This window comes from Oncorhynchus mykiss, unplaced genomic scaffold (genome assembly GCF_013265735.2).
Source record: "Oncorhynchus mykiss isolate Arlee unplaced genomic scaffold, USDA_OmykA_1.1 un_scaffold_120, whole genome shotgun sequence".
Taxonomy (NCBI): domain Eukaryota; kingdom Metazoa; phylum Chordata; class Actinopteri; order Salmoniformes; family Salmonidae; genus Oncorhynchus; species Oncorhynchus mykiss.
The window spans coordinates 834,118-861,618 of NW_023493661.1; the positions used below are offsets into that span (position 1 = coordinate 834,118).

The window sequence follows — 27,501 nt, forward strand, 5'->3', positions numbered from 1 at the left end:
AACCACACTACAACCACACTACAGCCACACTATGACCTCTCAGGTAGGACCACACTACAACCACACTACGACCACACTACGACCTCTCAGGTAGGACCACACTACGACCACACTACAACCACACTACAACAAAACTACAACCACACTACAACCACAATACAACCACACTACAGCCACACTATGACCTCTCAGGTAGGACCACACTACAACCACACTACGACCACACTACGACCTCTCAGGTAGGACCACACTACAACCACACTACAACCAAACTACAACCAAACTACAACCACAATACAACCACACTACAGCCACACTATGAGCTCTCAGGTAGGACCACACTACAACCACACTACGACCTCTCAGGTAGGACCACACTACGACCACACTACAACCACACTACAACCGCACTACGACCACACTACAACCACAATACAACCACACTACAGCCACACTATGACCTCTCAGGTAGGACCACACTACAACCGCACTACGACCACACTACAACCACAATACAACCACACTACAGCCACACTATGACCTCTCAGGTAGGACCACACTACAACCACACTACAACCACACTACGACCACACTACAACCACACTACGACCACACTATGACCACAATACGACCTCTCAGGTAGGGGGGTGTGTATGTGTGTGTATAATGTGTGTGTGTGTGTGTGTGTGTGTGTGTGTGTGTCTGTGTGTATGTGTGTGTATAATGTGTACGGTGTGTGTGTGTCTGTGTGTGTATAATGTGTACGGTGTGTGTGTGTGTGTGTGTGTGTGTGTGTGTGTGTATAATGTGTACGGTGTGTGTTGCAGGGTGATCAGTCGAGCCCCAGGGCTGAAGCTGGTAGTGGAGACTCTGATCACGTCTCTGTGTGTGTGTGGTGTTGCAGGGTGATCAGTCGAGCCCCAGGGCTGAAGCTGGTAGTGGAGACTCTGATCACGTCTCTGAGACCCATCGGGAACATCGTCCTCATCTGCTGCGCTTTCTTCACTGTGTTTGGAATACTGGGAGTACAGGTAACACACACACACACACACACACACACACACACACACACACACACACACACACACACACACACTAAGCAGACACCTCGACGGCCCCTGAAAGAACTTCATTGGACTCTATGTAAACTGGAAACCACATATCCTGAGGCTGCATTTATTGTAGCTGGGGATTTTAACAAGGCTAATCTGATAACAAGGCTCCCTAAATTTTATCAGCATATCGAAATGTGTGACCCGGGCATGGCAGAATTCAGGATCATTGCTACTCTAACTACCGCGACGCATACAAAGCCCTCCCTCCTTTCGGCAAATCTGACCACGACTCCATTTTGTTGCTCCCAGCCTATAGACAGACACTAAAACTGGAAACGCCTGTGCTCGGGCCTGTTCAACGCTGGTCCGACCAATCGGATACGTCACAATGCTGCAGACACCTTGGGGAAAACGTGGAAAACGTAAGCTGACTCCTAGCTCCTTCACAGCCATATAAGGAGTCATTGCCATGAGGCGGTTTCAAAAAATGCGGCACTTCCTGATTGGATTTTTATCTGGGTTTTTTCTGTAACATCAGTTCTGTGGCAATCACAGACAATATCTTTGCAGTTTTGGAAACGTCAGAGTGTTTTCTTTCCAAAGCTGTCAATTATATGCATAGTCGAGCATCTTTTCGTGACAAAATATCTTGTTTAAAACGGTACGTTTTTCATCCAAAAATTTAAATAGCGCCCCCTATATTCAAGAAGTTAATCATGGAAAGGTAACCGGAAACATGACCGAATACAAACAATCAAGCAAGCGTTATTATAGAGACAAAATAGAGTTGCAATTCAACGGCTCCGACACAGGGTCTACAGTCAATCACAGACTACAAAAAGAAAACCAGCCCCGTCGCGGACCAGGATATCTTGCTCCCAGACAAACTAAACAACTTCTTTGCTCGCTTTTGAGGACAACACAGTGCCACTGACACGGCCCGCTACCAAAACCTGCAGGCTCTCCTTCACCGCAGCCGACGTGAGTAAAACATTTAAACGTGTTAACCCTCGCAAGGCTTCCGGCCCAGACGGCATCTCCAGCCGCATCCTCAGAGCATGCGCAGACCAGCTGGCTGCTGTTCCCACATTCTTCAAGTTGGCCACCATTGTCCCTGTTCCCAAGAAAGCTAAGGTAACTGAGCTAAACGACTATCGCCCCGTAGCACTCACTCTGTCATCATGAAGTGCTTTGAGACACTAGTCTAGACTAGTCAATGTGTCAATGTGATCATAGAGAGCCCTTGGTTCTCTATGGTATTGTAGGTCAGGACGTGACTAGGGGGGGTGTTCTAGTTAACCTATTTCTATGTTGGTGTGCTTGGTATGGTTCCCAATTAGAGGCAGCTGATTATCGTTGTCTCTAATTGGGGATCATATTTAATTTCTCCATTGTTCCCACCTGGGTTGTGGGATATTGTTTGTGCTTGTGTGTTTGGGCCACTACGACTTCACGTTCTTTTTAAGTTTTGTTGTTTTGTTTCTAGTTTCACTTTGTATTAAAAAGGTGTGGAACTCAATGCTGCGCCTTGGTCCGCTAATTTTGAAGAACTTGACACAAGGATCATATCACCTCCACCCTACCTGACACCCTAGACCCGCCCCAATAGGTCCACAGATGATGCAACCGCAATCACACTACCCTAACTCATCTGGATAAGAGGAATACCTATGTGAGAATGCTGTTCATTGACTACAGCTCAGCATTTAACACCATGGTACCCTCCAAACTCGTCATTAAGCTCGAGACCCTGGGTCTGAACTCCGCCCTGTGCAACTGGGTCCTGGACTTTCTGACGGGCCGCCCCCAGGTGGTGAAGGTAGGAAACAACATCTCCACCCCGCTGATCCTCAACACTGGGGCCCCACAAGGGTGTTTTCTCAGCCCCACTACAGTGGTAGGCCTGATTACCAACAACAACGAGACGGGCTACAGGGAGGAGTTGAGGGCCCTCAGAGTGTGGTGTCAGGAAAATAACCTCACACTCAACGTCAACAAAACAAAGGAGATGATTGTGGACTTCAGGAAACAGCAGAGGGAGCACCCCCCCTATCCACATCGAAGGGACAGCAGTGGAGAAGGTGGAACATTTTAAGTTCCTCTGCGTATACATCACCAGGCCTCCAGTGCGCCTCCCCAGTCCGGTACGTCCTGTGCCGGCTCCCCGCACTCGCCCTGAAGAGTGTGTCACCAGCCCTGAGTCTCCAGCAACGGTCTACAGCCCGGAACCTCCATTGACGGTCCACGGCCCGGAGCTTCCTTCGCCTGGTGCCCAGTCCAGGCATGGCGTTCAGCCCGGCTTCATGGCCGGAGCCGGCCCCGACGCTAGTTGCCCATCCTAACCCTCCCCATCTAGGTTCAGGTTTTACGGTCGGAGTCCGCACCTTTGGGGGGGGCCCTGACCATAGAGAGCCCTCGGGTTCTCTATGGTGTAATAGGTCAGGGGGGTTTTCTAGTTATTATAGTTCTATGTTGGTGTGTTTGTATGGTTCCCAATTGGAGGCAGCTGTATATCGCATACTTAGTGTGTCCCTTTTTCCCACCTGCCTCCAATTGTTTTGTTTAGTGCCTATGTGCGCTACGTACTGCACGTTCTTTAATTCTTTGCTGTTTTGAACTTTCACTGTAATAAATATGTGGAACTCGACTCCTTGGTCCACTCTCATCTCATATGTATATACTCTATCTATAGCATCTGCTCTTTGGTCCGCTCTTTCTTACGACGAACGTGACAATACCCTACATTACTCATCTCATATGTACAGTGGGGAGAACAAGTATTTGATACTCTGCCGATTTTGCAGGTTTTCCTACTTACAAAGCATGTAGAGGTCTGTAATTTTTTTTATCATAGGTACACTTCAACTGTGAGAGACGGAATCTAAAACAAAAATCCAGAAAATCACATTGTATGATTTTTAAGTAATTCATTTGCATTTTATTGTCCATAGTGTTATTCCCTGTCCTCTCTGTCCCCTGGGTTGGTTTTGTCTAGTTGTTTAAGCGGTAGTCAGTAGTGTTATTCATGTCCCCTGTCCTCTCTGTCCCCTGGGTTGGTTTTGTCTAGTTGTCTAGTTGTCTAGTTGTTTAAGGGGTCAGTAGTGTTATTCCCTGTCCTCTCTGTCCCTTGGGTTGGTTTTGTCTAGTTGTCTAGTTGTTTAAGGGGTAGTCCATAGTGTTATTCCCTGTCCTCTCTGTCCCCCGGGTTGGTTTTGTCTAGTTGTTTAAGGGGTCAGTAGTGTTATTCCCTGTCCTCTCTGTCCCCTGGGTTGGTTTTGTCTAGTTGTCTAGTTGTTTAAGGGGTAGTCCATAGTGTTATTCCCTGTCCTCTCTGTCCCCTGGGTTGGTTTTGTCTAGTTGTCTAGTTGTTTAAGGGGTAGTCAGTAGTGTTATTAATGTCCCCTGTCCTCTCTGTCCCCTGGGTTGGTTTTGTCTAGTTGTCTAGTTGTTTAAGGGGTAGTCAGTAGTGTTATTATTGTCCCCTGTCCTCTCTGTCCCCTGGGTTGGTTTTGTCTAGTTGTTTAAGGGGTAGTCCATAGTGTTATTCCCTGTCCTCTCTGTCCCCTGGGTTGGTTTTGTCTAGTTGTTTAAGGGGAAGTCCATAGTGTTGTTCATGTTCCCTGTCCTCTCTGTCCCCTGGGTTGGTATTGTCTAGTTGTCTAGTTGTTTAAGGGGTAGTCCATAGTGTTATTCCCTGTCCTCTCTGTCCCCTGGGTTGGTTTTGTCTAGTTGTCTAGTTGTTTAAGGGGTAGTCCATAGTGTTATTCATGTCCCCTGTCCTCTCTGTCCCCTGGGTTGGTTTTGTCTAGTTGTCTAGTTGTTTAAGGGGTAGTCAGTAGTGTTATTAATGTCCCCTGTCCTCTCTGTCCCCTGGGTTGGTTTTGTCTAGTTGTCTAGTAGTTTAAGGGGTAGTCAGTAGTGTTATTCACTGTCCTCTCTGTCCCCTGGGTTGGTTTTGTCTAGTTGTTTAAGGGGTAGTCCATAGTGTTATTCCCTGTCCTCTCTGTCCCCTGGGTTGGTTTTGTCTAGTTTTAAGGGGTAGTCAGTAGTGTTATTAATGTGCCCTGTCCTCTCTGTCCCCTGGGTTGATTTTGTCTAGTTGTCTAGTTGTTTAAGGGGTAGTCCATAGTGTTATTCCCTGTCCTCTCTATCCCCTGGGTTGGTTTTGTCTAGTTGTTTAAGGGGTAGTCCATAGTGTTATTAATGTCCCCTGTCCTCTCTGTCCCCTGGGTTGGTTTTGTCTAGTTGTCTAGTTGTTTAAGGGGTAGTCCATAGTGTTATTCCCTGTCCTCTCTGTCCCCTGGGTTGGTTTTGTCTAGTTGTCTAGTTGTTTAAGGGGTAGTCCATAGTGTTATTCCCTGTCCTCTCTGTCCCCTGGGTTGGTTTTGTCTAGTTGTTTAAGGGGTAGTCAGTAGTGTTATTCCCTGTCCTCTCTGTCCCCTGGGTTGGTTTTGTCTAGTTGTTTAAGGGGTAGTCCATAGTGTTATTAATGTCCCCTGTCCTCTCTGTCCCCTGGGTTGGTTTTGTCTAGTTGTCTAGTTGTTTAAGGGGTAGTCAGTAGTGTTATTCCCTGTCCTCTCTGTCCCCTGGGTTGGTTTTGTCTAGTTGTCTAGTTGTTTAAGGGGTCAGTAGTGTTATTCCCTGTCCTCTCTGTCCCCTGGGTTGGTTTTGTCTAGTTGTCTAGTTGTTTAAGGGGTAGTCCATAGTGTTATTCCCTGTCCTCTCTGTCCCCTGGGTTGGTTTTGTCTAGTTGTCTAGTTGTTTAAGGGGTAGTCCATAGTGTTATTAATGTCCCCTGTCCTCTCTGTCCCCTGGGTTGGTTTTGTCTAGTTGTTTAAGGGGTAGTCCATAGTGTTATTCCCTGTCCTCTCTGTCCCCTGGGTTGGTTTTGTCTAGTTGTTTAAGGGGTAGTCAGTAGTGTTATTCATGTCCCCTGTCCTCTCTGTCCCCTGGGTTGGTTTTGTCTAGTTGTTTAAGGGGTAGTCAGTAGTGTTATTCATGTCCCCTGTCCTCTCTGTCCCCTGGGTTGGTTTTGTCTAGTTGTCTAGTTGTTTAAGGGGTAGTCCATAGTGTTATTCCCTGTCCTCTCTGTCCCCTGGGTTGGTTTTGTCTAGTTGTCTAGTTGTTTAAGGGGTAGTCAGTAGTGTTGTTCATGTCCCCTGTCCTCTCTGTCCCCTGGGTTGGTTTTGTCTAGTTGTTTTAGGGGTAGTCAGTAGTGTTGTTCATGTTCCCTGTCCTCTCTGTCCCCTGGGTTGGTTTTGTCTAGTTGTCTAGTTGTTTAAGGGGTAGTCCATAGTGTTATTAATGTCCCCTGTCCTCTCTGTCCCCTGGGTTGGTTTTGTCTAGTTGTTTTAGGGGTAGTCAGTAGTGTTGTTCATGTTCCCTGTCCTCTCTGTCCCCTGGGTTGGTATTGTCTAGTTGTCTAGTTGTTTAAGGGGTAGTCCATAGTGTTATTCATGTTCCCTGTCCTCTCTGTCCCCTGGGTTGGTTTTGTCTAGTTGTCTAGTTGTTTAAGGGGTAGTCCATAGTGTTATTAATGTCCCCTGTCCTCTCTGTCCCCTGGGTTGGTTTTGTCTAGTTGTTTAAGGGGTAGTCAGTAGTGTTGTTCATGTCCCCTGTCCTCTCTGTCCCCTGGGTTGGTTTTGTCTAGTTGTTTAAGGGGTAGTCAGTAGTGTTATTAATGTCCCCTGTCCTCTCTGTCCCCTGGGTTGGTTTTGTCTAGTTGTCTAGTTGTTTAAGGGGTAGTCAGTAGTGTTATTAATGTCCCCTGTCCTCTCTGTCCCCTGGGTTGGTTTTGTCTAGTTGTCTAGTTGTTTAAGGGGTAGTCCATAGTGTTATTCCCTGTCCTCTCTGTCCCCTGGGTTGGTTTTGTCTAGTTGTTTAAGGGGTAGTCCATAGTGTTATTCCCTGTCCTCTCTGTCCCCTGGGTTGGTTTTGTCTAGTTGTCTAGTTGTTTAAGGGGTAGTCAGTAGTGTTATTCCCTGTCCTCTCTGTCCCCTGGGTTGGTTTTGTCTAGTTGTCTAGTTGTTTAAGGGGTAGTCAGTAGTGTTATTAATGTCCCCTGTCCTCTCTGTCCCCTGGGTTGGTTTTGTCTAGTTGTCTAGTTGTTTAAGGGGTAGTCAGTAGTGTTATTAATGTCCCCTGTCCTCTCTGTCCCCTGGGTTGGTTTTGTCTAGTTGTCTAGTTGTTTAAGGGGTAGTCAGTAGTGTTATTCATGTCCCCTGTCCTCTCTGTCCCCTGGTTGGTCCAGCTGTTCAAGGGTAAATTCTACCTCTGTGAAGGCCTGGACACCAGAAACATCACCACCAAGTCAGACTGTCTGCTGGCCAACTACCGCTGGACACGCAGGAAATACAACTTCGACAACCTGGGACAGGTGTGTGTGTGTGTGTGTGTGTGTGTGTGTGTGTGTGTGTGTGTGTGTGTGTGTGTGTGTGTGTGTGTGTGTGTGTGTGTGTGTGTGTGTGTGAACATTGTGTGTGAACACTGTGTGTGTGTGTGTGTCTGTGTGTGTGTGTGTGTGTGTGTGTGTGTGTGTGTGTGTGTGTGTGTGTGTGTGTGTGTGTGTGTGTGTGTGTGTGTGTGTGTGTGAGAGAGAGCACTGTGTGTGTGTGTGAACACTGTCTGTGTATTCCAGGCGCTGATGTCTCTGTTCGTGCTGTCCTGTAAGGATGGATGGGTCAACATCATGTATGATGGCCTGGATGCAGTGGGAGTAGACCAGCAGGTAACTCCTCTCCTCTCCTCTCCTCCTTTCCCCTCCCCTCCTCTCCTCTCCTCTCCTCTCCTCTCCTCTCCTCTCCTCTCCTCTCCTCTCCTCTCCTCTCCTCTCCTCTCCTGTATGATGGTCTGGATGCAGTCAGACTACCAGGTATATTTCAGGAGATTGTGTGACTCAGTGTGCAGAGGGAACACACACACCTCAGACACACACCCATATTGCAGGTAGGCTGAGTTTGGAGTCAGTCCCAGACAGACAGTGAGCCAGAGCCCTGAGACTGTAGTTCATCTACGTGGGTATATTAACCCTACACACACACACACACACACACACACACACACACACACACACACACACACACACACTGAATGTTTATCTCTCTCTCTCTCTCTCTCTCTCTCTCTCTCTCTCTCTCTCTCTCTGTCTGTTTCTCTGTCTCTCTCTCTCTCCTCCTCTCCTTCTCCCTCCCTCCTCCAGCCGGTGAGGAACCACAACCCGTGGATGCTCCTCTACTTCATCTCCTTCCTCCTCATCGTCAGTTTCTTCGTCCTCAACATGTTCGTGGGCGTGGTCGTCGAGAACTTCCACAAGTGTCGTCAGGACCAGGAAGAGGAAGAGCAGCGGCTACGGGAAGAGAAGAGGCTCAAAATCCTGGAGAAAAAGCGCAGGAGTAAGGAGAAGGATGGTGCCGGTCTGTAGTTTATTTTTCTGAGCACTGCCTGCTTTCATAACCTAACGGATGGAGAGGGGGAGAGAAGCAGACAGACAGACAGACAGACAGACAGACAGAGTGAGGGCTGTGACAGTAGACTGCATGAGGCTGCATGACCCTACCCAGCAACACCCACCCATCCTCCCCAGTTACTGCATGGATCCTTAGAGAGGGAGGTCTGACCTGATATCTCTACAGTATAAACCCTGCTACAGCTGATATCTCTATAGTATAAACCCTGCTACAGCTGATATCTCTATAGTATAAACCCTGCTACAGCTGACCTGATATCTCTACAGTATAAACCCTGCTACAGCTGATATCTCTACAGTATAAACCCTTCTACAGCTGATATCTCTATAGTATAAACCCTGCTACAGCTGATATCTCTATAGTATAAACCCTGCTACAGCTGATATCTCTATAGTATAAACCCTGCTACAGCTGATATCTCTATAGTATAAACCCTGCTACAGCTGATATCTCTATAGTATAAACCCTGCTACAGCTGATATCTCTACAGTATAAACCCTGCTACAGCTGACCTGATATCTCTACAGTATAAACCCTGCTACAGCTGATATCTCTTCAGTATAAACCCTGCTACAGCTGATATCTCTATAGTATAAACCCTGCTACAGCTGATATCTCTATAGTATAAACCCTGCTACAGCTGACCTGATATCTCTACAGTATAAACCCTGCAACAGCTGATATCTCTATAGTATAAACCCTGCTACAGCTGATATCTCTACAGTATAAACCCTGCTACAGCTGACCTGATATCTCTACAGTATAAACCCAGCTACAGCTGACCTGATATCTCTACAGTATAAACCCTGCTACAGCTGACCTGATATCTCTACAGTATAAACCCTGCTACAGCTGATATCTCTACAGTATAAACCCTGCTACAGCTGATATCTCTATAGTATAAACCCTGCTACAGCTGATATCTCTACAGTATAAACCCTGCTACAGCTGATATCTCTACAGTATAAACCCTGCTACAGCTGATATCTCTATAGTATAAACCCTGCTACAGCTGATATCTCTACAGTATAAACCCTGCTACAGCTGATATCTCTATAGTATAAACCCTGCTACAGCTGATATCTCTACAGTATAAACCCTGCTACAGCTGATATCTCTACAGTATAAACCCTGCTACAGCTGATATCTCTACAGTATAAACCCTGCTACAGCTGACCTGATATCTCTACAGTATAAACCCTGCTACAGCTGATATCTCTATAGTATAAATCCTGCTACAGCTGATATCTCTATAGTATAAACCCTGCTACAGCTGATATCTCTATAGTATAAACCCTGCTACAGCTGATATCTCTACAGTATAAACCCTGCTACAACCCGACCTCAGGAGTAAATCTCAGTTGTCTTTTCATTCAGAGTTAGAGACAGCAGGTGCGGTAGAGAGAGAGAGAGAGTCGAAAACAGCAGGTCCGGTGAACATGTCAGGGTTTCATAGCCGCAGGCAGAACAGTTGAAACTGGAGCAGCAGCACGACCAGGTGGACTGGGGACTGCAAGGAGTCATCAGGTCAGGTAGTCCTGAGGCATGGTCCCAAAGGCTCAGGTCCTCCGGGAGGAGGAAGAGAGAGATAATTAGAGGGAGCATACTTCAATTCACACAGGACACCAAATTAGCTATGTTAGCTACATTAGCTACATTAGCTACGTATGCTACGTTAGCTACATTAGCTACGTTAGCTACATTAGCTATATTAGCTACGCTATCTGCGTTAGCTATGTATGCTACGTTGGCTACATTAGCTACGTTAGCTACATTACCTATGTTAGCTACATTAGCTACGTTAGCTACATTAGCTACGTTAGCTATAGAAGCTATGTTAGCTACATTATCTATGTTAGCTACGTAAGCTTCGTTAGCTACATTAGCTCTGAATGTGGGCATGATGTCGGCCCATCGTTGGGACATGCATGATTAAGGTCTATACACCGACAGCAGCATCATCTCTCTAACAAACACTACGGTACGATGCAGTCGGTGTTACTGTACCGGTAAACATGAGACGGTATCGTCAGTGGTGTACCGGGAAAACATGAGACGGTATCGTCGGTGGTGTACCGGGAAAACATGGTTTGATGGGCAGCAGACTCAGAAACATAGCTGGAACCGTTGACCAATAGAAAAGTAATCTTCAGTAATCACAACGCCACTAAGCGGTAGTCCAGCAGGCGTTGGGATGACCTCACGTGTTTGTCCAGTTTGTCTCAGCAGGGCTGGGGGTTCATTCAATATCAACATCAGCATCAATTGTAAAAACATTTTTAAATGGTTCCATTATTTTGAATTAGGGCGATTTTTTTTATTTTTTTTCAATCATTGAATTGAATTTGCACTTTCTGACTGAATTGACTGAATGTCAACTCCCAAACCATATCTGTCCCATAGTTACTGTCTGTTACTGATGGTGTCACAGTTACTGTCTGTTACTGATGATGTCACAGTTACTGTCTGTTACTGATGATGTCATAGTTACTGTCTGTTACTGATGATGTCATAGTTACTGTCTGTTACTGATGATGTCATAGTTACTGTCTGTTACTGATGATGTCACAGTTACTGTCTGTTACTGATGATGTCACAGTTACTGTCTGTTACTGATGATGTCACAGTTACTGTCTGTTTCTGATGATCTCATAGTTACTGTCTGTTACTGATGATGTCATAGTTACTGTCTGTTACTGATGATGTTACTGTCTGTTACTGATGATCTCATAGTTACTGTCTGTTACTGATGATGTCACAGTTACTGTCTGTTACTGATGATGTCATAGTTACTGTCTGTTACTGATGATGTTACTGTCTGTTACTGATGATCTCATAGTTACTGTCTGTTACTGATGATGTCACAGTTACTGTCTGTTACTGATGATGTCACAGTTACTGTCTGTTACTGATGATGTCACAGTTACTGTCTGTTACTGATGATGTCACAGTTACTGTCTGCTACTGATGATCTCATAGTTACTGTCTGTTACTGATGATGTCATAGTTATTGTCTGTTACTGATGATGGCACAGTTACTGTCTGTTACTGAATGTCAACTCCCTCAGTAATGTCTCTGGTGATGTCACTCTGGTCCTCTGTACGTGCCACACCTGTGTGTATCTCTCTCTACGTGTAGGTGTTCTGACTGTGTGTGTGTGTGTGTGTGTGTGCGTGCGTGCGTGTGTGTGTGTTGTGTGTGTGTGTGTGTGTGTTCCAGAGGCCCAACAGAGACCCTACTATGCAGACTACTCCCCCGTGCGTCTCACCATCCACACGTTGTGCACCAGCCACTACCTGGACCTCTTCATCACCATCATCATCGGCATCAACGTCGTCACCATGAGCATGGAGCATTACAACCAGCCACAGGTAACTACAGCAACCACACTACAGCCAACCTCAGGTAACTATAGCAACCACACTACAGCCAACCTCAGGTAACTATAGCAACCACATCACGACCAGTCTCAGGTAACTATAGCAACCACACTACAACCAGCCTCAGGTAACTATAGTAACCACACGACAACCAGCCTCGGGTAACAGAAGTAATCCCGTACATTGGTAACTATAACAACCACACTGAAATTGGGTAACTTTGGTAACCATAGCAACAAGGAAAGTATGAAAATCAACCAACCGCTGGTAACCTTGATGGTCATACTATATAACTCTAATAGTATTCTGTCTGGGTCTTCTGGAACCTTCTTACTTCTACTGGAGGTACTAACTGTGTGTGTGTGTGTCTCTGTGTGTGTGTGTGCGTGTGTGCGTCTGTGTGTGTGTGTCTCTGTGTGTGTGTGTGTGTGTGTCTCTGTGTGTGTGTCTCTGTGTGTGTGTGTGTGTGTGTGTGTGTGTGTCTCTGTGTGTGTGTGTGTGTGTGTGTGTGTCTCTCTCTGTGTGTGTGTGTGTGTGTGTGTGTGTGTGTGTGTGTGTGTGTCTCTGTGTGTGTGTGTGTGTGTGTGTGTCTCTGTGTGTGTGTGTGTGTGTGTGTGTGTGTGTGTGTCTCTGTGTGTGTGTGTGTGTCTCTGTGTGTGTGTGTGTGTCTCTGTGTGTGTGTGTGTGTGTGTGTGTGTGTGTGTGTCTCTGTGTGTGTCTCTCTGTGTGTGTGTGTGTGTGTGTGTGTGTGTGTGTGTGTGTGTGTGTGTGTGTGTGTGTGTGTGTGTGTGTCCAGTATCTGGAGGAGGCTCTGAAGTACTGTAACTACCTGTTTACCTGTATCTTCATCATCGAGACCCTGCTGAAACTAGTGGCCTTCGGACTGCACAGGTTCTTTAAAGACAGGTACACACACACACACACACACACACACACACACACACACACACACACACACACACACACACACACACACACACACACACACACACACACACACTCACACACACAAACACAAACACACACTCTCACTCTCACTCACACTCACACACACCACACACACACACTACACACACACACACAAAAACTGTTCCTCACTCGGTCATTGGATCTTGACACAAAAGTGTCTGTGTGTGTGTGTATCCAGGTGGAACCAGCTGGACCTGGCCATAGTGCTGCTGTCCATCATGGGCATCACTCTGGAGGAGCTGAAGATGAACGCATCGCTACCCATCAACCCCACCATCATCAGGATCATGAGAGTCTTGAGGATCGCTAGAGGTAAACACAGCCCTGAGGATCACTAGAGATAGACACAGCCCTGAGGACCACTAGAGATAGACACAGCCCTGAGGACACAACCCTAAGGACCACTAGAGGTAGACACACAGCCCTGAGGACCACTAGAGGTAGACAAACAGCCCTGAGGACCACTAGAGGTAGACACAGCCCTGAGGATCACTAGAGGTAGACACAGCCCTGAGGACCACTAGAGGTAGACACACAGCATGAGGATCACTAGAGGTAGACACAGCCCTTAGGATCACTAGAGGTAAACACAGTCCTGAGGATCACTAGAGGTAGACACAGCCCTGAGGATCACTAGAGGTAAACACAGTCCTGAGGATCACTAGAGGTAGACACAGCCCTGAGGATCACTAGAGGTAGACACAGTCCTGAGGATCACTAGAGGTAGACACAGCCCTGAGGACACAGCCCTGAGGATCACTAGAGGTAGACACAGCCCTTAGGACACAGCTCTGAGGATCACTAGAGGTAGACACAGCCCTGAGGACACAGCCCTGAGGACCACCAGAGATAGACACAGCCCTGAGGACCACTAGAGGTAGATAGACAGCCCTGAGGATCACTAGAGGTAGACACAGCCCGAAGGACCACTAGAGGTAGACACACAGCCCTGAGGATCACTAGAGGTAGATACACAGCCCTGAGGACACAGCCCTGAGGACTACTAGAGGTAGACACAGTCCTGAGGACACAGCCCTGAGGATCACTAGAGGTAGATACACAGCCCTGAGGACACAGCCCTGAGGACCACTGGAGGTAGACCCAGCCCTGAGGACCACTAGAGGTAGACACAGAGCCCTGAGGACCACTAGAGGTAGACACAACCCTGAGGATCACTAGAGGTAGACACAGCCCCGAGGATCACTAGAGGTAGACATAGCCCTGAAGACCTCTAGAGATAGACACATCCCTGAGGATCACTAGAGATAGACACAGCCCTGAGGATCACTAGAGGTAAACACAGTCCTGAGGATCACTAGAGGTAGACACAGCCCTGAGGATCACTAGAGGTAGACACAGCCCTGAGGACCACTAGAAGTAGACACAGCCCTGAGGACCACTAGAGGGACACAGCCCCGAGGATCACTAGAGGTAGACATAGCCCTGAGGACCTCTAGAGATAGACACATCCCTGAGGATCACTAGAGATAGACACAGCCCTGAGGATCACTAGAGGTAGACACAGCCCTGAGGATCACTAGAGATAGACACAGCCCTGAGGATCACTAGAGATAGACACAGCCCTGAGGATCACTAGAGGTAGACACAGCCCTGAGGACCACTAGAAGTAGACACAGCCCTGAGGACCACTAGAGGGACACACAGCCCCGAGGATCACTAGAGGTAGACACACAGCCCTGAGGATCGCTAGAGGTAGACACAGCCCTGAGGATCACTAGAGATAGACACAGCCCTGAGGATCACTAGAGGTAGACACAGCCCTGAGAACCTCTAGAGACAGACACAGCCCTGAGGATCACTAGAGATAGACACAGCCCTGAGGACCACTAGAAGTAGACACAGCCCTGAGGACCACTAGAGGTAGATAGACAGCCCTGAGGATCACTAGAGGTAGACACAGCCCGAAGGACCACTAGAGGTAGACACACTCCTGAGGATCACTAGAGGTAGATACACAGCCCTGAGGACACAGCCCTGAGGACAACTAGAGGTAGACACAGTCCTGAGGACACAGCCCTGAGGACCACAAGAGGTAGACACACAGCCCTGAGGACCACTAGAGGTAGACACACAGCCCTGAGGACCACTAGAGGTAGACACAGCCCTGAGGATCACTAGAGGTAGACACAGCCCCGAGGATCACTAGAGGTAGACACAGCCCCGAGGACCCTTAGAGATAGACACAGCCCTGAGGATCACTAGAGATAGACACAGCCCTGAGGATCACTAGAGGTAGACACAGCCCTGAGGACCACTAGAAGTAGACACAGCCCTGAGGACCACTAGAGGTAGATACACAGCCCTGAGGATCACTAGAGGTAGACACAGCCCGAAGGACCACTAGAGGTAGACACACAGCCCTGAGGATCACTAGATTTAGACACAGCACCTATCATACTACTACGACTGACCCTGTACAACAACACCTATCATACTACTGATCCTGTAAAACAACACCTATCATACTACTATGACTGACCCTGTACAACAACACCTATCATACTACTATGACTGACCCTGTAAAACAACACCTATCATACTACTATGACTGACCCTGTAAAACAACACCTATCATACTACTATGACTGACCCTGTAAAACAACACCTATCATACTACTATGACTGACCCTGTACAACAACACCTATCTTACTACTGACCCTGTAAAACAACACCTATCATACTACTATGACTGGCCCTGTAAAACAACACCTATCATACTACTATGACTGACCCTGTTAAACAACACCTATCTGGTGTGTGACAATAAAGACATGGTTTTGTTTTTACACACACACACACACACACACACACACACACACACACACACACACACACACACACACACACACACACACACACACACACACACACACACACCATTGTGTTTACGGTAAAGTAGCGAGTGTTGTCTCTCCCCCCCACCCCGTTGTGTTTGGGGTAAAGTAGGTAGTGTTGTCTCTCACCCCCACCCCGTTGTGTTTGGGATAAAGTAGCGAGTGTTGTCTCTCTCTCCCCCCCCCCCCCCCACCCCGTTGTGTTTGCGGTAAGGTAGGTAGTGTTGTCTCTCCCCCCCCCCCCCCCCCCCCCCCCCGTTGTCTTTGCGGTAAGGTAGGGAGTGTTGTCTCTCACCCCCCACCCCATTGTGTTTGCGGTAAAGTAGCGAGTGTTGTCCCTCCCCCCCACCCCGTTGTGTTTGGGGTAAAGTAGGTAGTGTTGTCTCTCACCCCCACCCCGTTGTGTTTGGGATAAAGTAGCGAGTGTTGTCTCTCCCCCCCACCCCGTTGTGTTTGCGGTAAAGTAGGGAGTGTTGTCTCTCACCCCCACCCCGTTGTGTTTGGGGTAAGGTAGGGAGTGCTGTCTCTCACCCCCACCCCGTTGTGTTTGGGATAAAGTAGGTAGTGTTGTCTCTCACCCCCACCCCGTTGTGTTTGGGGTAAGGTAGGGAGTATTGTCTCTCTCCCCCCCCCCCCCCCCGTTGTGTTTGGGGTAAGGTAGGGAGTGTTGTCTCTCACCCCCACCCCGTTGTGTTTGCGGTAAGGTAGGGAGTGTTGTCTCTCACCCCCCACCCCATTGTGTTTGCGGTAAAGTAGCGAGTGTTGTCTCTCCCCCCCACCCCGTTGTGTTTGGGATAAAGTAGGTAGTGTTGTCTCTCACCCCCCACCCCGTTGTGTTTGCGGTAAAGTAGGGAGTGTTGTCTCTCACCCCCACCCCGTTGTGTTTGCGGTAAAGTAGGGAGTGTTGTCTCTCACCCCCACCCGTTGTGTTTGCGGTAAAGTAGGTAGTGTTGTCTCTCCCCCCCACCCTGTTGTGTTTGGGGTAAAGTAGGTAGTGTTGTCTCTCCCCCCCACCCCGTTGTGTTTGGGGTAAGGTAGGGAGTGTTGTCTCTCACCCCCACCCCGTTGTGTTTGGGATAAAGTAGGTAGTGTTGTCTCTCCCCCCCACCCCGTTGTGTTTGGGGTAAAGTAGGTAGTGTTGTCTCTCACCCCCCACCCCGTTGTGTTTGGGGTAAAGTAGGTAGTGTTGTCTCTCACCCCCCACCCCGTTGTGTTTGGGGTAAAGTAGGGAGTGTTGTCTCTCACCCCCCACCCCGTTGTGTTTGGGATAAAGTAGGTAGTGTTGTCTCCCCCCCCCCCCCCCTCCCCACCCTGTTGTGTTTGCGGTAAGGTAGGGAGTGTTGTCTCTCACCCCCCACCCCGTTGTGTTTGCGGTAAGGTAGGGAGTGTTGTCTCTCACCCCCCACCCCATTGTGTTTGCGGTAAAGTAGCGAGTGTTGTCTCTCCCCCCCCCACCCCGTTGTGTTTGCGGTAAAGTAGCGAGTGTTGTCTCTCCCCCCACCCCGTTGTGTTTGCGGTAAAGTAGCGAGTGTTGTCTCTCCCCCCCACCCTGTTGTGTTTGGGATAAAGTAGGTAGTGTTGTCTCTCCCCCCCACCCCGTTGTGTTTGCGGTAAAGTAGGGAGTGTTGTCTCTCACCCCCACCCCGTTGTGTTTGCGGTAAGGTAGGGAGTGTTGTCTCTCACCCCCACCCCGTTGTGTTTGGGATAAAGTAGGTAGTGTTGTCTCTCACCCCCACCCCGTTGTGTTTGCGGTAAGGTAGGGAGTGTTGTCTCTCCCCCCCACCCCGTTGTGTTTGGGATAAAGTAGGTAGTGTTGTCTCTCACCCCCACCCCGTTGTGTTTGCAGTAAGGTAGGGAGTGTTGTCTCTCCCCCCCACCCCGTTGTGTTTGCGGTAAAGTAGGTAGTGTTGTCTCTCACCCCCACCCCGTTGTGTTTGGGATAAAGTAGCGAGTGTTGTCTCTCCCCCCCACCCCGTTGTGTTTGGGATAAAGTAGGTAGTGTTGTCTCTCCCCCCCCACCCCGTTGTGTTTGGGATAAAGTAGGTAGTGTTGTCTCTCACCCCCCACCCCGTTGTGTTTGGGATAAAGTAGGTAGTGTTGTCTCTCACCCCCCACCCCGTTGTGTTTGGGGTAAAGTAGGTAGTGTTGTCTCTCCCCCCCACCCCGTTGTGTTTGGGATAAAGTAGGTAGTGTTGTCTCTCACCCCCACCCCGTTGTGTTTGGGGTAAAGTAGGGAGTGTTGTCTCTCTCCTCTGTGTTGAAGCTGTTGAAGATGGCTATAGTGTTGTGTTGTCTCTCTCCTCAGTGTTGAAGATGGCTATAGTGTTGTGTTGTCTCTCTCCTCAGTGTTGAAGATGTTGAAGATGGCTATAGTGTTGTGTTGTCTCTCTCCTCAGTGTTGAAGATGGCTATAGTGTTGTGTTGTCTCTCTCCTCAGTGTTGAAGATGGCTATAGTGTTGTGTTGTCTCTCTCCTCAGTGTTGAAGATGGCTATAGTGTTGTGTTGTCTCTCTCCTCAGTGTTGAAGATGGCTATAGTGTTGTGTTGTCTCTCTCCTCAGTGTTGAAGATGGCTATAGTGTTGTGTTGTCTCTCTCCTCAGTGTTGGAGCTGTTGAAGATGGCTATAGTGTTGTGTTGTCTCTCTCCTCAGTGTTGAAGATGGCTATAGTGTTGTGTTGTCTCTCTCCTCAGTGTTGAAGATGGCTATAGTGTTGTGTTGTCTCTCTCCTCAGTGTTGAAGCTGTTGAAGATGGCTATAGTGTTGTGTTGTCTCTCTCCTCAGTGTTGAAGCTGTTGAAGATGGCTATAGTGTTGTGTTGTCTCTCTCCTCAGTGTTGAAGATGGCTATAGTGTTGTGTTGTCTCTCTCCTCAGTGTTGAAGATGGCTATAGTGCTGTGTTGTCTCTCTCCTCAGTGTTGGAGTTGTTGAAGATGGCTATAGTGTTGTGTTGTCTCTCTCCTCAGTGTTGAAGCTGTTGAAGATGGCTATAGTGTTGTGTTGTCTCTCTCCTCAGTGCTGAAGCTGTTGAAGATGGCTATAGTGTTGTGTTGTCTCTCTCCTCAGTGCTGAAGCTGTTGAAGATGGCTATAGTGTTGTGTTGTCCCTCTCCTCAGTGCTGAAGCTGTTGAAGATGGCTATAGTGTTGTGTTGTCTCTCTCCTCAGTGCTGAAGCTGTTGAAGATGGCTATAGTGTTGTGTTGTCTCTCTCCTCAGTGTTGAAGCTGTTGAAGATGGCTACAGGGATGAGAGCTCTTCTGGACACGGTCATGCAGGCTTTGCCACAGGTAACGTACGCATGTGTGTGTGTGTGTGTGTGTGTGTGTGTGTGTGTGTGTGTGTGTGTGTGTGTGTGTGTGTGTGTGTGTGTGTGTGTGTGAGTGTGTGTGAGTGTGTGTGTGTGTGTGTGTGTGTGTGTGTGTGTGTGTGTGTGTGTGTGTGTGTGTGTGTGTGTGTGTGTGTGTGTGTGTGTGTGTGTGTGTGTGTGTGTGTGTGTGTGTGTGTGTGTGTGTACTGTACCTGACCGTGTGTATGTGTACTGTACCTGACCGTGTGTGTAATATCTAACATCCTGTCGTTCTCTCTAGGTGGGGAATCTGGGTCTGCTCTTCATGTTGCTGTTCTTCATCTACGCAGCACTGGGAGTTGAGCTGTTTGGGAAACTGGGTCAGTCACACTATCTCTACCTCCCTCTCTCCCTCTCTCTTTCTCTCTCTTTCTCTCTCTCTCTCTCTGTCTCTCTCTCTCTCTCTGTCTCTCTCTTTGTCTCTCACTCACTCTCTCTCTCTCTCTCTCCCTCTCTTTGTCTCATTCTCTGTCCCTCTCTCTGTCTCTCTTTCTCTCTCTCTCTCTTGCTGCCGCAGTTAAAGTTTCAGCGAATACACTCACCACTGCAGTCACGAATCACCAAATACTTTTTCTCACAATCTCTTTCTCTCTCTCTCTCCTTCTCTCTGTCTCTCCCTCTCTCTGTCTCTTTCTTTCTCTCTCTCTCTATGTCTCTCTCTGTGTCTATGTCTCTCTTTCTCTATCTCCCTCTCTGTCTCTCTGTCTCTCTCTCTCTCTGTCTCTCCCTCTCTGTCTGTCTCTCTCTCTCTCCTTCTCTCTCCCTCTTTCTCTCTGTCTGTCTCTCTCTGTCTCTTTCTTTCTCTCTCTCTGTCTCTGTCTCTCTTTCCCTCTCTCTCTCTCTCTCTCTCTCTCTCTGCAGCTCCCTCTCTCTGTCTCTCTCTCCCTCTCTCTGTCTCTCCCTCTCTCCGTCTCTTACTCTCTCTGTCTCTCTCTCTATATATCTGTTTCTCCCTCTGTGTCTCTCCCTCTCTCTCTCTCTAACACACTTTGGAAGGTATTTAGTTGACCGTGTCTTTTTCTCTACTCTGGGGGATTTTAAGAGAGAATAGTATAGAATGAATCTGTATTAGAGAGTAGGGCTGGAGGAGAAGAGAATAGTGTAGGATGAATCTGTATTAGAGAGTAGGGCTGGATGAGAAGAGACAGAGATAATAGTATAGGATGAATCTGTATTAGAAAGTAGGGCTGGAGGAGGAGAGAATAGTATAGGATGAATCTTTACTAGAGAGTAGGGCTGGAGGAGAAGAGAATAGTATAGGATGAATCTGTATTAGAGAGTAGGGCTGGATGAGAAGAGACAGAGATAATAGTATAGGATGAATCTGTATTAGAGAGTGGGGCTGGAGGAGAAGAGAATAGTATAGGATGAATCTGTATTAGAGAGTAGGGCTGGAGGAGAAGAGACAGAGAGAATAGTATAGGATGAATCTGTATTAGAGAGTAGGGCTGGAGGAGAAGAGACAGAGAGAATAGTATAGGATGAATCTGTATTAGAGAGTAGGGCTGGAGGAGAAGAGACAGAGAGAATAGTATAGGATGAATCTGTATTAGAGAGTAGGGCTGGAGGAGAAGAGACAGAGAGAATAGTATAGGATGAATCTGTATTAGAGAGTAGGGCTGGAGGAGAAGAGAATAGTTTAGGATGAATCTGTATTAGAGAGTAGGGCTGGAGGAGAAGAGAATAGTATAGGATGACTCTGTATTAGAGAGTAGGGCTGGAGGAGAAGAGAATAGTATAGGATGAATCTGTTTTAGAGAGTAGGGCTGGAGGAGAAGACAGAGATAATAGTATAGGATGAATCTGTATTAGAGAGTAGGGCTGGAGGAGGAGAGAATAGTATAGGATGAATCTGTACTAGAGAGTAGGGCTGGAGGAGAAGAGAATAGTATAGGATGAATCTGTATTAGAGAGTAGGGCTGGAGGAGAAGAGACAGAGAGAATAGTATAGGATGAATCTGTATTAGAGAGTGGGGCTGGAGGAGAAGAGAATAGTATATGATGAATCTGTTTTAGAGAGTAGGGCTGGAGGAGAAGAGACAGAGAGAATAGTACAGGATGAATCTGTACTAGAGAGTAGGGCTGGAGGAGAAGAGACAGAGAGAATAGTATAGGATGAATCTGTATTAGAGAGTAGGGCTGGAGGAGAAGAGAATAGTATAGGATGAATCTGTATTAGAGAGTAGGGCTGGAGGAGAAGAGACAGAGAGAATAGTACAGGATGAATCTGTACTAGAGAGTAGGGCTGGAGGAGAAGAGAATAGTATAGGATGAATCTGTATTAGAGAGTAGGGCTGGAGGAGAAGAGAATAGTATAGGATGAATCTGTATTAGAGAGTAGGGCTGGAGGAGAAGAGAATAGTATAGGATGAATCTGTTTTAGAGAGTAGGGCTGGAGGAGAAGAGAATAGTATGGGATGAATCTGTATTAGAGAGTAGGGCTGGAGGAGGAGAGAATAGTATAGGATGAATCTTTACTAGAGAGTAGGGCTGGAGGAGAAGAGAATAGTATAGGATGAATCTGTATTAGAGAGTAGGGCTGGATGAGAAGAGACAGAGATAATAGTATAGGATGAATCTGTATTAGAGAGTGGGGCTGGAGGAGAAGAGAATAGTATAGGATGAATCTGTATTAGAGAGTAGGGCTGGAGGAGAAGAGACAGAGAGAATAGTATAGGATGAATCTGTATTAGAGAGTAGGGCTGGATGAGAAGAGACAGAGATAATAGTATAGGATGAATCTGTACTAGAGAGTAGGGCTGGAGGAGAAGAGACAGAGAGAATAGTATAGGATGAATCTGTATTAGAGAGTAGGGCTGGAGGAGAAGAGAATAGTATAGGATGAATCTGTATTAGAGAGTAGGGCTGGATGAGAAGAGACAGAGAGAATAGTATAGGATGAATCTGTATTAGAGAGTAGGGCTGGAGGTGAAGAGAATAGTATAGGATGAATCTGTATTAGAGAGTAGTGCTGGAGAAGGAGAGAATAGTATAGGATGAATCTGTATTAGAGAGTAGGGCTGGAGGAGAAGAGACAGAGAGAATAGTATAGGATGAATCTGTATTAGAGAGTAGGGCTGGAGGAGAAGAGACAGAGATAATAGTACAGGATGAATCTGTACTAGAGAGTAGGGCTGGATGAGAAGAGAATAGTACAGAATGAATCTGTATTAGAGAGTAGGGCTGGAGGAGAAGAGACAGAGATAATAGTACAGGATGAATCTGTATTAGAGAGTAGGGCTGGATGAGAAGAGACAGAGATAATAGTATAGGATGAATCTGTATTAGAAAGTAGGGCTGGATGAGAAGAGAATAGTACAGAATGAATCTGTATTAGAGAGTAGGGCTGGAGGAGAAGAGACAGAGATAATAGTATAGGATGAATCTGTATTAGAGAGTAGGGCTGGATGAGAAGAGACAGAGAGAATAGTATAGGATGAATCTGTATTAGAGAGTAGTGCTGGAGAAGGAGAGAATAGTATAGGATGAATCTGTATTAGAGAGTAGTGCTGGAGAAGGAGAGAATAGTATAGGATGAATCTGTATTAAAGAGTAGGGCTGGAGGAGAAGAGAATAGTGTAGGATGAATCTGTATTAGAGAGTAGGGCTGGAGGAGAAGAGACAGAGAGAATAGTACAGGATGAATCTGTATTAGAGAGTAGGGCTGGAGGAGAAGAGACAGAGAGAATAGTATAGGATGAATCTGTATTAGAGAGTAGGGCTGGATGAGAAGAGACAGAGAGAATAGTATAGGATGAATCTGTATTAGAGAGTAGGGCTGGAGGAGAAGAGACAGAGCAGACGGATCACAGTGTTCATAAATGCAGCTGAGTTAGAGCAGACAGATCACATGACTACATCTGAGTTAGAGCAGACAGATCACATAGCACATGACTACAGCTGAGTTAGAGCAGACAGGTCACAGATCACATGACTACAGCTGAGTCAGAGCAGACAGATCACAGTGTTCATGACTACAGCTGAGTTAGAGCAGACATATCACAGTGTTCATGACTACATCTGAGTTAGAGCAGACGTATCACAGATCACATGACTACAGCTGAGTTAGAGCAGACAGATCACAGATCACATGACTACAGATAAGTTAGAGCAGACAGATCACAGTGTTTATGACTACAGCTGAGTTAGAACAGACAGAGAACAGATCACATGACTACATATAAGTTAGAGCAGACGGATCACAGATCACATGACTACAGCTGAGTTAGAACAGACGGATCACAGATCACATTACTACAGCTGAGTTAGAGCAGACAGATCACAGATCACATGACTACAGCTGAGTTAGAGCAGACAGATCACAGTGGCCATGACCACAGCCGAGTTAGAGCAGACGGATCACAGATCACACGACTACATCTGAGTTAGAGCAGACGGATCACAGTGTTCATGACTACATCTGAGTTAGAGCAGACATATCACATATAACACGACTACAGCTGAGTTAGAGCAGACGGATCACAGATCACATGACTACATCTGAGCTAGAGCAGACGGATCACAGATCACATGACTACAGCTGAGTTAGAGTAGACAGATCACAGATCACATGACTACATCTGAGTTAGAGCAGACAGATCACATGACTACAGATAAGTTAGAGCAGACAGATCACAGTGTTTATGACTACAGCTGAGTTAGAACAGACAGATAACAGATCACATGACTACAGATAAGTTAGAGCAGACGGATCACAGATCACATGTCTACAGCTGAGTTAGAACTGACGGATCACAGATCACATGACTACAGCTGAGCTAGAGCAGACAGATCACAGATCACATGACTACAGCTGAGTTAGAGCAGACAGATCACAGTGTCCATGACCACAGCTGAGTTAGAGCAGACGGATAACAGATCACACGACTACATCTGAGTTAGAGCAGACGGATCACAGATCACATGACTACAGCTGAGTTAGAGCAGACAGATCACAGATCACATGACTACAGCTGAGTTAGAGCAGACAGATCACAGATCACATGACTACAGCTGAGTTAGAGCAGACAGATCACAGTGTCCATGACCACAGCTGAGTTAGAGCAGACGGATCACAGATCACACGACTACATATGAGTTAGAGCAGATGGATCACAGTGTTCATGACTACATCTGAGTTAGAGCAGACAGATCACATATAACACGACTACAGCTGAGTTAGAGCAGACGGATCACAGATCACATGACTACATCTGAGTTAGAGCAGACGGATCACAGATCACATGACTACATCTGAGTTAGAGCAGACAGATCACAGATCACATGACTACATCTGAGTTAGAGCAGACGGATCACAGATCACATGACTACAGCTGAGTTAGAGTAGACAGATCACAGATCACATGACTACATCTGAGTTAGAGCAGACGGATCACAGATCACATGACTACAGCTGAGTTAGAGCAGACAGATAACAGTGTTCATGACTACAGCTGAGTTAGAGCAGACAGATCACAGATCACATGACTACAGCTGCTGCCTGGCTCTCACTACTACAGTGATACACCGACTGGCTTCTTTTTTTCTAATCAAGACGTGTGTGTGTGTGTGTGTGTGTGTGTGTGTGTGTGTGTGTGTGTGTTACAGAGTGTAACGACAGTAATCCGTGTGAGGGTCTGAGTCGCCACGCCACCTTTGAGAACTTTGGGATGGCGTTTCTCACGCTGTTCAGAGTCTCTACTGGGGACAACTGGAACGGCATCATGAAGGTTGACCTGCTGACACACCTGTTACTACTGACACACCTGCTACTACTGACACACCTGCTACTACTGATACACCTGTTACTACTGACACACCTGTTACTACTGACACACCTGTTACTACCGACACACCTGTTACTACTGACACACCTGTTACTACTGACACACCTGATACTACTGACACACCTGTTACTACTGACACACCTGTTACTACTGATACACCTGTTACTACTGACACACCTGTTACTACTGACACATCTGTTACTACTGACACACCTGTTACTACCGACACACCTGTTACTACTGACACACCTGATACTACTGACACACCTGATACTACTGACACACAGACACACCTGTTACTACTGACACACCTGTTACTACCGACACACCTGTTACTACTGACACACCTGCTACTACCAACACACCTGTTACTACTGACACACCTGCTACTACTGACACACCTGTTACTACTGACACACCTGATACTACTGACACACAGACACACCTGCTACTACTGACACACCTGTTACTACTGACACACCTGATACTACTGACACACCTGATACTACTGACACACAGACACACCTGTTACTAATGACACACCTGTTACTACTGACACACCTGCTACTACTAACACACCTGTTACTACTGACACACCTGTTACTACCGACACACCTGTTACTACCGACACACCTGTCACTACTGACACACCTGCTACTACCGACACACCTGTTACTACTGACACACCTGCTACTACTGACACACCTGTTACTACTGACACACCTGTTACTACTGACACACCTGTTACTACTGACACACCTGCTACTACTAACACACCTGTTACTACTGACACACCTGTTACTACTGACACACCTGTTACTACCGACACACCTGTTACTACTGACACACCTGTTACTACCGACACACCTGTTACTACTGACACACCTGCTACTACTGACACACCTGTTACTACCGACACACCTGTTACTACTGACACACCTGTTACTACCGACACACCTGTTACTACTGACACACCTGTTACTACCGACACACCTGATACTACTGACACACCTGATACTACTGACACACAGACACACCTGTTACTACTGACACACCTGTTACTACCGACACACCTGTTACTACTGACACACCTGCTACTACCAACACACCTGTTACTACTGACACACCTGCTACTACTGACACACCTGTTACTACTGACACACCTGATACTACTGACACACAGACACACCTGCTACTACTGACACACCTGTTACTACTGACACACCTGATACTACTGACACACCTGATACTACTGACACACAGACACACCTGTTACTAATGACACACCTGTTACTACTGACACACCTGCTACTACTAACACACCTGTTACTACTGACACACCTGTTACTACCGACACACCTGTTACTACCGACACACCTGTCACTACTGACACACCTGCTACTACCGACACACCTGTTACTACTGACACACCTGCTACTACTGACACACCTGTTACTACTGACACACCTGTTACTACTGACACACCTGTTACTACTGACACACCTGCTACTACTAACACACCTGTTACTACTGACACACCTGTTACTACTGACACACCTGTTACTACTTACACACCTGTTACTACCGACACACCTGTTACTACCGACACACCTGTTACTACCGACACACCTGTTACTACCGACACACCTGTTACTACTGACACACCTGTTACTACCGACACACCTGTTACTACTGACACACCTGCTACTACTGACACACCTGTTACTACTGACACACCTGCTACTACTGACACACCTGTTACTACTGACACACCTGTTACTACTGACACACACACACACACACACACACACACACACACCTGTTACTACTGACACACCTGCTACTACTGACACACCTGTTACTACTGACACACCTGTTACTACTGAAACACCTGTTACTACTGACACACCTGCCTCTACTGACACACACACACACACACACACACCTGTTACTACTGACACACCTGTTACTACTGACACACCTGCTACTACTGACACATCTGTTACTACTGACACACCTGTTACTACTGACACACCTGTTACTACTGAGACACCTGTTACTACTGATACACAAACTCTTATAGAGGCCCATTTCTCCATTTCTCCCTCTCTCTCTCTCGCTCTCTCTCCCTCCCTCCCTCCCTCCCTCCCTCCCTCCCTCCCTCCCTCCCTCCCTCCCTCCCTCCCTCCCTCCCTCCCTCCCTCCCCACATCCAGGACACGCTGCGTGAGTGTCGTCCAGAGGAGCGCTCCTGTCTGACCTACCTTCCTCTGATGTCTCCGGTTTACTTTGTGACCTTCGTCCTCATGGCCCAGTTCGTGCTGGTCAACGTGGTGGTGGCGGTGCTGATGAAACACCTGGAGGAGAGCAACAAGGAAGCCAAGGAGGACGCAGAGATGGACGCCGAGATCGCGCTGGAGATGGAGAGAGCTAGACGTCTTAGCTCCACCTCTAAAGCGTCGGCGCTAGGCGGGGCCTACGTGGGGCCACGCCCACACTCACCTGGTCAGGTGAGACGGATCGGGGACAGGTGGTAGGAGGAGAACATTTGGTCAGACTGATCAGAGACCTGGTCAGGTGAGACGGATCGGAGACAGGTGGTAGGAGGAGAACATTTGGTCAGACAGATCAGAGACCTGGTCAG

The 27,501-nt window shown here is 47.3% G+C and overlaps 1 protein-coding gene across 1 annotated transcript in view; it reads left to right on the forward strand.

The window, feature by feature from the left end:
* LOC110512628 (voltage-dependent T-type calcium channel subunit alpha-1H-like) overlaps positions 1 to 27,501 on the forward strand; it is a 155,197-nt gene that overhangs the window by 107,754 nt on the left and 19,942 nt on the right. Inside the window, exons 24-34 of the mRNA XM_036972119.1 lie at positions 905 to 1,031; positions 7,306 to 7,431; positions 7,693 to 7,782; positions 8,254 to 8,467; positions 11,742 to 11,893; positions 12,699 to 12,808; positions 13,050 to 13,183; positions 18,943 to 19,013; positions 19,314 to 19,392; positions 24,680 to 24,801; positions 27,074 to 27,367. Of these exons, the coding sequence (XP_036828014.1) occupies positions 905 to 1,031; positions 7,306 to 7,431; positions 7,693 to 7,782; positions 8,254 to 8,467; positions 11,742 to 11,893; positions 12,699 to 12,808; positions 13,050 to 13,183; positions 18,943 to 19,013; positions 19,314 to 19,392; positions 24,680 to 24,801; positions 27,074 to 27,367 (1,519 nt within the window). The remainder of the gene's footprint in view (positions 1 to 904; positions 1,032 to 7,305; positions 7,432 to 7,692; positions 7,783 to 8,253; positions 8,468 to 11,741; positions 11,894 to 12,698; positions 12,809 to 13,049; positions 13,184 to 18,942; positions 19,014 to 19,313; positions 19,393 to 24,679; positions 24,802 to 27,073; positions 27,368 to 27,501) is intronic.